Source organism: Schistocerca serialis, chromosome 4 (assembly GCF_023864345.2).
Source record: "Schistocerca serialis cubense isolate TAMUIC-IGC-003099 chromosome 4, iqSchSeri2.2, whole genome shotgun sequence".
NCBI classification, from domain to species: domain Eukaryota; kingdom Metazoa; phylum Arthropoda; class Insecta; order Orthoptera; family Acrididae; genus Schistocerca; species Schistocerca serialis.
This window is the reverse complement of record NC_064641.1, coordinates 52,414,262-52,425,555: the sequence shown is the minus strand read 5'-3', so window position 1 is coordinate 52,425,555 and position 11,294 is coordinate 52,414,262. Positions and strand designations below refer to the sequence as shown.

Below are 11,294 nucleotides of genomic sequence, written 5' to 3'. Positions count from 1 at the left end.
CAATCCGAATCGACCCTTAACTGTGCCGCCTCTGCGGGTGCCACCGATTCCATACCACAGCCTACCATTCACAGTCAAACAGCCTAGTGAAACGGCGGCACCGGATGCTGAAACAGCACTGGTGTGCCACGATAATGAATGGTCAGAGGCCCTACCCTGGGTGCTGCTGGGTATCAGAATGGCCCACAAAGAGGACCCGACGCCTCACTAGCGGAGATCCTCTGCAGTGAAGCAATTACTCTTCCGGCGAAATTTATCACACAGACAACGGACGAAGGCAATGAGGACCTCCAAGACCTCGTACAATGGGTCAGAGAATGGATACGCAGCATCAGAGTCCCACCGCCGTCGCACTACGCAACACCCACTGTATTTGTGCACAAAGGCCTACTCACATAATGCCATGCACAGTCACCACAAGCCAGCACTGCACCCAGCGTATCGTGTAACTTATAAGGTACTAAGACGGGGACCCAACACATTCGAAACCATGCTAGCCGGCAAACCACTACTGCGTTCGTCAATAGACTGAAGCCAGCATGGACGTTGCTGGAGACACCGGGGAACAATTCCGCCCCTTTCACCTCACGCCACGACACAACCCCCTTTTCCGTCACAGTCGATGTCAAACATTAACTTCCACAAGATATCACAGTGTCTCTACATGACACGATGATCGTGGTATCTGCCACATACGAAAACCGACAGGTCGGCAACAGCACAGTGTTGTGATCATTCTACCACTCCGAACCGATACCATAGTCAGTTGACATAACTGCATTATTATCTACGCTATCCAGGGACGGCGTCCTGTATGTGTAGTCCCAGACCACAACACGGAAAACCGGACACAAGATCAGCCTATACCCCCCACCACAGGATCACGTGCAGTCACCGATGGACGACCTGACGATGACACCGCCAGTACCACCTACTCAGCCAGTACCAACGTCACGAACGGGACACAATCTCTATGGACTTCCGTCCCCAAGAATATTGCTGAAAAAACAGAAACTCTGTGTATAAATAAATACTGTGTATGCGAATCGGCAACGTTGACAGTCATTACACATCATGAATATCGTGTTCGTTACGCAAATCCTACAAAGTTACCCAAATCCTACAAAGTAATTTTGTCTACCTACATAAGAGAACTGGACAGGAAATGCTGGGAAGGTGTACTCTGTAGAAAAGCAAGCAGTGCTTGTGGTGGGGGTAGTCGTCTTTCCCATAAGAACAGTACAAGATGAAGAATCAAGTTCTCCTGTAGCAGTGCAGAACAATGTGCAGAGGAAGACGGTCATTTTTCCACGTTTGTCCTGAATAACTCGAAAACTGCGTCCTTCGGCGGAGAAGTATCCCAGTCCAAATTTAACTACATTAAAATTTCTACGAAAAAAGTCCTGTTCATTTTTTCTGTAGAACTTAATAGTTGGCGCGTAGCTAACGAGAGAATATGAAAATCTCGTTTGTGGTTTTTGAAGGCCGGGTATAACACTGCGGCTTGTATACAAAGACATCGGGAGGGACATCTGAATCACCCTATACATTCACTTACGAAATATGTTATCAGTAACCCATCCCAATAGCAATTTGCACAGCTAGAACACTAGGAGAAAGGCTGATCTTCAGTGTCGTGAGTTAAATCTAACTTTGGTACAGAAAGGGGCGAACTATGCTGCCAGAAGAGTCTTTGGACACTTACCAAATAACTTCAAATTTCAAAACTCTGACAGATAGCATTTAAAAACAAATTACAAGAATATCTGAATGATAACGTCTTCTACCCAACAGATGAATTTTTAGAAATAAATTAGTTACCTTGCAATTATATAAATAACTGAATTACGTCATGTAAAAGAACCCTTTTGTTAAACTGACACGTTTCACATGATTACGAAGTGTCGTGTACATGATCTCTGCAGCAAGTATTAATCTAATTTAAGCACTATTGACATTCGGAAGGACGACGTTTCAACCCTGCGTCCGGCCATCCTGATTTAGGTTTTCCGTGATTTCCCTAAATCTCTTCAGGCAAATGCCAGGACGGTTCCTTTGAAAAGGGCACAGCCGACTTCCTTCCCTAATCCGATGACCTTGAAGTTTGGTCTCCTCCCCCAACACAACACAACCCCCAAGCACTCTTCAAAGTATAAATACAAGCGAAAAATGGTAAATGGTTAATTTCATTATCCCCGTTGGAGGTAGAAGGGTTAAATTCTATCGGAATCACCTTGTTTACATGGATTTAGTAAACCGATGTTCCTTTACCGCTTCTGGGTGGTTATGTAAACATCCGCAATCGATTTTCACTCCCATGTAAATGCAACTGGTTTTGAAACGTGCTTGGATTGTCAAGTTACGTCTTATTTTAGAATATCAGGTTAATATGGACTTCTTGTGCAGTGAAGGAGAAGCAGAAATATTAGACTGAGAATGAAAGTGTCTACTTATTACATTTAAGTGAAGAGAAGTAACAGTTATATTGACCACATCAGAACTGGATCAGCTGTTTTCCAGACGCCATATTTAACTGGGCTAGCAAATCCGCTTCAGATCTTTAAATGTAAACACGACAGCAAACACGGTTTCCGAAATTCGGATTTCGTCTTTTAAAATGTGTGTCGCTTGTAAACCTAGTGCAATAGCGCTTTCGTAATTGATTTATATCGATCACAGGCGGTACCGAGTACCGACTAACATTGCGATATTAAAAAATGTTCGATACCTCGATACTTTTGTGATCTGTCAAAACAACAGTAGAAACGTGGTGGGGGTAGAAGCGGCACGGAGGAATAAGGGCTGAAGGAGAACGTGAACGGGTTAAGAAACTGAGAGACGATACAATGAAAATTACTGCTAGTGATAGAAGAGCACTGTCTATATGGCGAACGCTGGTGACAATATGCGCTACGGTTACTCTTTTACCATTCACAATATTTGCAGCATACAAGTCTTTACGGAGGCGTCGACTGAAATACCGGCTGAAAGAAAAGGTTGAGTTGGGGACAGTTATAAAATCTATTGTAGAACCAATTATTTTTTAAGACCCCTATGAGTTCGCGCATTTGTCTATATGTTTCATGTTACCTCATTGTTTGTGAGACACTGCACAGCGCCCAGTGTGGCAATATAAATGTCATTTGTAATGTATGCCCCCACGATGTTACCCGGACAATGAAACCCTTCTCATTTTGTACATATTTTAATGTGCATTTAGTGTTCGTGTATTCCAAGTAAGTTTAGTAACACCTTTCAAAGTGAGAAAAGTCCAAAACCTATATAACTTCGTTTATTACCCATTTAGTATATCATTTATCAGTTGTGTTCAATAATAGAACTACTGGCTTAAATTACTTCTACAGTCGTATGTGGAAGACGGCACAGAAAGGTATTCTACAAATTATAACTTGAAAGATGCCATAAACTTCAGGGTAAAAACATGTACTGAGCCCGAGGTGCAGAACTTGGCTCTATGTAATATGCCAGCAGTTGTTACTGGATTCTGCAACTTTATTAAAATTATAATGATGCAAGTATCTTGCTGTATGAGTACTTCTGTCTAATGTGACTGCAACATTTTGATACAAATATTATTGTGCTCAGTTGCAGCCTACATGGTGATGTCAGTGGGAAAGCTTTAATTAAGATTTTGTTTATCAGGAATAATGATGACTCATCAGTGTTTAGAATGAATTCCTCAGAAAACTGTAGCTAAGGATTGAGTGTACGTCCCAATAGTATGCAACTGAAAGCCTCTGTCTGTTACACACTGATGACAAAACTAGGTATATAGCCGGCCGTGGTGGTCTCGCGGTTAAGGCGCTCAACCGCGCGACTGCTACGGTCGCAGGTTCGAATCCTGCCTCGGGCATCGATGTGTGTGATGTCCTTAGGTTAGTTAGGTTTAAGTAGTTCTAAGTTCTAGGGGACTGATGACCACAGATGTTAAGTCCCATAGTGCTCAGAGCCATTTCCAAAACTAGGTATAAGGGCATGTTAAGCTGAACCTGTAGTGACAAAAAAGAATTAATGGGTTTTTTAAAATAACACAGGCACATTGAGGGAAAGATGGACTGTTGTGTCCATCCCCAGTAATAGTGACGGATTTATGTGGCTCCGGCAGATTGACTGCATTTTGTGTTCAGTTAGGAAGAATACATGGTTTGAGAGCTCAAAATTTATTTTAGATAAAATTTCACACTTGTGTTATATAATTTGGAGAGAGTGATTTTTGTATCGTGGGGTTGATGTCAGTAAGAAGTCTGGGACTTGCTGGTTTGGTTTTTGTAGGGAGATTTGTGGTGCTGTAATTAGTAACATGCTCAAAACTGGGAGAGAAGCGTAGTAAAGTCACAAGTCTTATTTTTGTTGGGTTAAATATCTTACAGGTGAGTTCACAGTTGGTTGTTGGCTTGTGCCACTGTTTCGGCTAATGTTAAAGGGGAGTTGGTATTAGGTTATTAATTTGATTTATTTATTTATCTAGTGATCATCTTACTATTATGATTTGTCGTCATAATAAAGTGCCTCATTAGGGTGCTCCTTGTTGCACAATGCTCTTCGATTTACATACAATTTTCCCCAGATAACTTAAGATATGAAACATAGTTTTACACTGCATTTGCAAAGGGTACCCGCTGGTGGCCCCTGGACCGTGAACATGCTGCTTTGCACCTTGCACTCCACTCGTCTATTGTTACAACTGACCCCAGACCAATAAACAGGGTCTAGTGCAGCAGGGGATACAACCCGTCGGCTTTGGACAACGACGTCACAAGTCGCCAGATAGCAGTTTACCATTTTTGCTTTTGCTGTTACGTTTCAGTTTCGTTTTTATACTGATTGCTTAATAAAGTGGATCTGTTTATTCTATCTCGTGAGATTTTTTTTTAAAAAAAAGCCAAAAAACACTTATCAGCCACTGAAGGGAGCTACAACACTAAGAAGAATCGCTTCTCGATTGGCGACTTGTGACGTCAATGTCTAAAGCCGACGGGTTGTATCCCCTGCTACACTAGTCCCAATAAACATGCAACTGCACTCCCTGGACAGCTCCATAGGCTCCTCTCAACCTGTCTGAAAAACTGAGTCGGCATTCTCCCTGTGATATGTTGAGTTCAGAAGAATGACAAGTCATAATCAATCAGTTATGATAAAAAAGATGCCCCTTTTCCCAAAAGGGTGGGGGTATCTTAGGAGTGCGGATTATTCCCCGGGGGATCATAAATCATTTTATTGTAAAAGCATTACATTGTGATCATAAGTCAACTGAAAACTGCAGTACCACCTGTCACCTTAGGCTTGTGATGTGTATGTATTGTGTGACATCACTAAGATGAAGCATATTTGCAGAGGACTTGTTGAAGTTGTGGTGCGCTCTAGTGTAGGGTGTTTAGAATCACTAAATGGGAGCAAAGATTTGTGCACTTCAACTAAAGTGCACTTGCAGCATTTGTGGCTCTTACGTTGTATGTGGATGTTGGCAGCTCATTGATACTGTTTGAAGTCAATTAGTTGATAGTATACGTTAGCTAATGAGAAACTGAATCTAATTATTTTGTTCGGCAGTCAATCCAAACCCTTACGAATGGTCAGCATGTAGCCATATTTGCACATGAAAGAATAATGTGACACATGATCAGTCTCTTGCTGCTGAGGCCACTTGATCTATGGAAAGTGAACTAATGCCACTTAGGTTATTAACCAATGCTCATGACTCCTCTGGCAATATCTGTGTAGTATGTGTTGCTTATGAAGAATCTTTTAGCTGTCCTTTTAAATAAATGTATTTTACTACACTCATCAACTAGGGCAGTTAATTATAGAATTTAACTTCCTGATAGAAAACAGGGTCAATGGAGGCATCCGATTGCATCTGTATGCTTTGACCCGAGCCATAATCATGTTGTGTTTGATGTCACTATGGTGTGTTTGTAAATGTCATGCTGTCGTATTTGATCGTGCCCTCTGGTGGAGAATGTGGACGTGCTGAGTTTAACGTGTGGTATTGGGTTCATTTGAGTTTTGATTGTCATCGTGCAAATGTGGTTTTGAGTTTAGGTTGATGGTGTGATAATGTGGGTTGTGGGAGTGTTTTCAGGATATCTGAGCTATGTAGGTCAAGGGAAATGTCCAATTCCTGTGTTTTAATTGGTGTAGTGGAATGCTGTAATTTAAATTTTTTAAATATTATTTGTTTTGAGATGGTGCAATGTTTTTTCTTTTTGTAAATTTAGCTTGTCCCTGCCCTAAACCCCCAGTTTTCTGCAGTTTTCCTGTTAGTTTCATTTTATTTTTGGAGTGAGACGTTATTGTGTCATTTTTATTTTTGTCCATGTTTGTTGCTGTGTGTATGTAGTGACGTCATTGTTGTCATTTTGTATATGCTGGAAGTAGCCTTTTCCACCATATTGCTGATGTGATGGGTCAAAGCAGACAGGTGGAATCGGATGATTCTGTAATGCCAGGACATGTTGTTTTAAGTTTTTTGTTTGTTTTTCATTGCAAAATAGGACTCCGAACTGTGTGTTGTTCCACAATTGTGTAGTACTAGTTGTGAAGTAGTTAGTAATGTTTTTCTTGATTTGTACTACAGATTTGTTGGTGGACTCACTTGGTGCTATAAGGATACCCAGCTTTTTACATGGTTCTTTTCAGTGATTCATATGACTACTTCTAGTTATTATCATTGTGACCTTTTCCTGGAATAAAAATAAGTTGGTTTTGTGCCTTCAATCTCCAGAAAAGAACCCCATAGCCAAGAAAGAACTGTAAAAGCTATCACTGTTATATATATATTCAAAGGACGATAAATTGTTACCATATAGGGGAGATGTTGAGATGTAGACAGGCACAAAAAAAGTAAAATAAAAAGAAAGACTGCTAAACAGGTGAGCTTTCAGCCAAAAGGCCTTCTTCTTAAGTAGACAATGCACACACATTTATGCAAGCACAATTCACTCACACAGTATGACATTCCTGACCACTGTAGCCAGAGACAGTGGTACAGAGAGATATAGACAGTGAGGGTGTCTTTTTTGTTGTTGTTGATGTGTGTGTGTGTGGGGGGGGGGGGGTCAGCATCTCCTATATATGGTGAGTAGCATTCTGTCCTTTCATAATACTGTAATGGTAATGAAGCTGTTGGAAGGACAGTAGTACTTCGCAAATTTATGTAGATGAATATGAGAGATTAAAGTGTGTCTCCCTGTGTAAATAGTTGAATCATATTTGGATGCTGTATCCTCTATGTGCCTTTTGAAGAGTCTTATTTTTTCGGTTCATTTTATTGATCTGGGGTGTTGGTCCATGATTATGTGGAAAGGGGGTAATGGTGATGTCTGTTTTTCTTTTTGTAATTATTTTAGTATCAGTTAAAAAATTTTCTTTAATTTTGTCTTATTTCTTTTTTCGCATCTCTTTCCAAGTATTCTTCTGTATGAAACTGCTGCCTGTTTTAACAGTGAGGTTTAAGTGATATGTTTTTGTGGAGTAGGCCCTACATTGCATGTTTCGCTACTTAAATCAAAATGTTGATCCCTTGAGTGGAGTGTTGCTTAAATCATGTTGTTTGCTGAACCTATATAGGTGTAATAGATTGGCGAAACATTGAGAGGAGAGTTGCTTGTATACTGTTGACCCTGTCAGTATATTTATACCTCAAATTTCCAGTTTCAGTAAGACTCATTTAGAGTATTCAACTTTGTGAACAGTGAAGTTCATAATTATGAAACATGGAATAGGAATGGCTTTTTTAGGGACACACATTAACAAATCTATTGGGACAGTATAATATGTAAACCAAAAGTCCTCTTCAATGCATTGTCAGATGAAAGCAAAGGAACATCAAACTATAATACATTTAAAATGGAACTAAAATATCTACTAATCATCCACAGCTTCTACAACATTAATGAATATTTGGAATATTGATCAGATTTCTAAGTTCTGCCTTATAATCCCTCTACTAAACAATATATAATTATCAAAATATTTGTGGATAAATCTAAAGATCTTTTACTAATGTACTCACATTAATTGATGTGTGTGGTTGTGTGTGCTTTGTGAAGTAGACATGTGATTCAGTTTTCTTACCCATATTCTGGATTTTTGGTTATTTTACCACTGTCTATCGATGTGTGTCAATAACTTTCCAGTAATTTCTACCTTGTGTGTGTGTGTGTACATAAACCTCTTATACTTAGATGAAATATCATTTATTTTATTACAGTCAAGACAAATTTGTCAGTAAGAAAGCTACCAGTGTAGATGTAATATTATAACTTATATGTGTCAGTATTTTGCACATATTTATGTGTAAAATTTTATGCTGTCTTGTATTTTGACAAGTCTTGCCTCAGAACAGAGGGAAAAGAGGGTCTTATTAATGGTCTCGCAGACATGAAAGTAACCTCAGAATGGGTAATATAACACACAAGATCTCTCAATAATCTGCAATGTGGCCACTCTTGTTCTTTGCCTACATGAATAATCTTCCAATCACTTAAAAGGATGGTTAAAATGGTAATGTTTGCTGATAACACAATGGTAGAAACTCTGTCGTAAGTCAACTCATATGATAGCAATAAAGATCCGGTAGTGGTTTAGCCCATTAGTTTCTGATAATCTAACAAAAACTGAAGTAATGCAATTTTCAGAAACTATAATAACATGTCAGCACTAGAAATAGATGTTGATGGACATATACTAAATTAAACTGCATGTAATATTCCTTTGGGTGCCCAGTTAGATAACAAGTTGAAATAGTACACACACAGATACCCCACTAACCTGAGTATTGACTTATTTTCATTCTGTTTTATTTTGGAATTATCTTCTGGGGGCAGTCCACCTAAAGTAAACAAAGTGTATTCACCAGAAACAAACAGTAAGGATGTTTTGTAAAGTAGATAATGAAGCATTTTTAAGGATTCTGGAATTTTACCTTTAATTCCTATTACATTAAATATGTTTTTGTTGCTGATATTAAAAATGAGTTTTAGCTGAACTGAATCACACTAAAAGACACAAAATTAATTTCCATATAGATGTTGCCTCCTTGACTAGGTTCGAGAGTGGAATTCTGCACTCTGGTGGGAAGACAGTCAACTAACTCATGTCTAAGATAAAGGAAGGAAAAAAAAAGAATCTCTGCCAATTCCAAAAAGAAAAAAAAAAAAAAAACTACACCATTAGCCAGTTTTTCATCCAATTAGTGTAATATCTAGAATCACGACTTCATGAATTCTGTTAACTGTATAATAAATATCAGTGTTCATGGTAAAACTGCATGACAAGTGGTAATTTACTGTAAATAGGACTCAGTATGTATAGACATAGGTAAATACTGTTTTCAAAATTAAAGCATGCAAATCAAGTAAAAATTAATCTACCTATAGTAGATTAACCCACATTATATAGTGTGACTGAGAATGCAGAATTTGTGTTTTCAAAGTTGCAACTTCTGTTCTAATTTACTTGTTTAAAATTGGCTGGTACAAGTAATAGCATAGCGATAGTACAGTCTTATTACAGTGTATGTATTAGGTTTTGTATGATTTGCTTCTCTTTCATTAATGTATACCTTGGCTCATTTCACATTTGTGAAGGTTCTCCTTTTTTTATGAGATCTACGAAACATGATGGATGACTGAAGGAAGGATCAGAAAGCAGCGTAATGCTTAACCAAAAGTTATTATTGAGAATATTGCTGGTTACCTTATCTGTAATCCTAATTGTTGAGATCATTGTCCCTTTTCAATTGAAGTACTGACATTTGAAAAAGTCCATTGTTGATCAACTATGGACAACTTATTTAATCAATCCCATGTTCTTCCTGTCCTCCCCCAAGTGCCTTTTCTTAAAAGGTTTGCGTTGGTTTTAATTTCATTGTTATGTGTCCATTAGATTTAGTAAAGAGAATAAAGCATTGTACCCAAAAGAGAGAATTTTAGATGGCCTTTATTTAAATTTCATATCTGGTTCGCTTGGGTTTCTATTTGTGGATGATTGTTATAATGCTTTGTACTCATACACTGAGCGCTATTAGCATAAAATTTTGGGAAATATGAATTGTTCAGTATAGGGGTTTCAACTTTTATGCATGATACCAATAAATGGTGAACACACAAAAATCCAATATAGCAACTATGAAGTCAGTCATACAACTATAATAAAAAGCATATAAAAATTTTTGTTACAAATTTTTTTTAAATAATTGTGAAACAAAATTGTAACAAACAGAACACAAGCAGAAATGGTGGGGTTCTGGGTGAGAATAAATTGAACGAATAACATCTCCCCCAACTGTCAAACACCAAACATAAGCAAAAATTATCCAAAGTCTATATTTCGTCATAATACAAATCCTCAAAGAATTGCCAAAAAATTGGTTTGCTTAATTTGAGCTAACATGAGCTCAGCAGTTCCAACTAACTATGAAACAGCAATGTAAGTGGAGGAAAAGAGTGGTAGAGTAGCCGAAATAAGTTCTATGATACCCTTCAAATCAAGACTACAAAATCTGGATAATAACATGGGTGATTACAATGTGATGTCTGCCCCTGACACTGTGTGTACTCTCATCCTGACAATAGGTGGTACCCTCTCATCCTTGGATCTGAGTGACCTGCCCCTCCTTTTTAACCTTCCCCAAGCTATCCATCTCTTCTCCCCAAAGAAGGACCTATGTTCTGAAAGCTACAAGTGTGACACTCTTCCTTTTATATATATTTATCAACAGTGCTGCATGTTTTGTCACCTGCAGGTAACTACTGACCAGAAATTCTGTTTCATAATTTATTAATTTTCTTGATTGCATTTGCCTCTCATATAGTAAGTCAAATGAATGATATTGCACTTGTCAGCGTAGACTTTTTGAATCTGCGTGAAATAGTGTCACAAATTGTCGTCCTGAACAGTGCTATTCACATCTGTCACTGATATGGGAAGTGGACAGTTTCATTGCATTTCCACATTTAATGTATTCTCTCGATACACTACACTTCTGAAGGAAAATTTTGGTGCTCAGCTTGTCGTGCATCTCTTCCGTTGACATACATTCGTTAAATTTTACTGTCAGATTTATCACACAACCAGCACATGCAACACCCTTGGCAAATAACATCGTGGCCAACTACTTTTCTGCTGCTGATTCTGATAAGAGTTTGTTTTTGTAACAGCTTTGGTAATAATATTTTTTTGTGATAATATACTGTAAAACTCTTCAGGGCACAGAGATACAACAGCCATGGCAATTTGCAATGTTACTGTTGCAGGTGGTTCTGATAACA

At 38.4% G+C, this 11,294-nt stretch overlaps 1 protein-coding gene across 5 annotated transcripts in view; it reads left to right on the top strand.

Moving 5' to 3' along the window:
- Positions 1-2,721: 2,721 nt before the first annotated feature.
- LOC126473767 (dehydrogenase/reductase SDR family protein 7-like) overlaps positions 2,722-11,294 on the top strand; it is a 44,672-nt gene continuing 36,099 nt past the window's right edge. For 4 of the 5 annotated variants that reach the window (XM_050101029.1, XM_050101028.1, XM_050101027.1 and 1 more), the window contains exons 1-2: positions 2,722-2,996; positions 11,280-11,294. The exon at positions 11,280-11,294 is cut by the window's right edge. In XM_050101029.1, the coding sequence (XP_049956986.1) occupies positions 2,847-2,996; positions 11,280-11,294 (165 nt within the window). In that variant the 5' untranslated portion in view covers positions 2,722-2,846. The remainder of the gene's footprint in view (positions 2,997-11,279) is intronic. The other variant, XM_050101030.1, reaches the window with a different exon arrangement.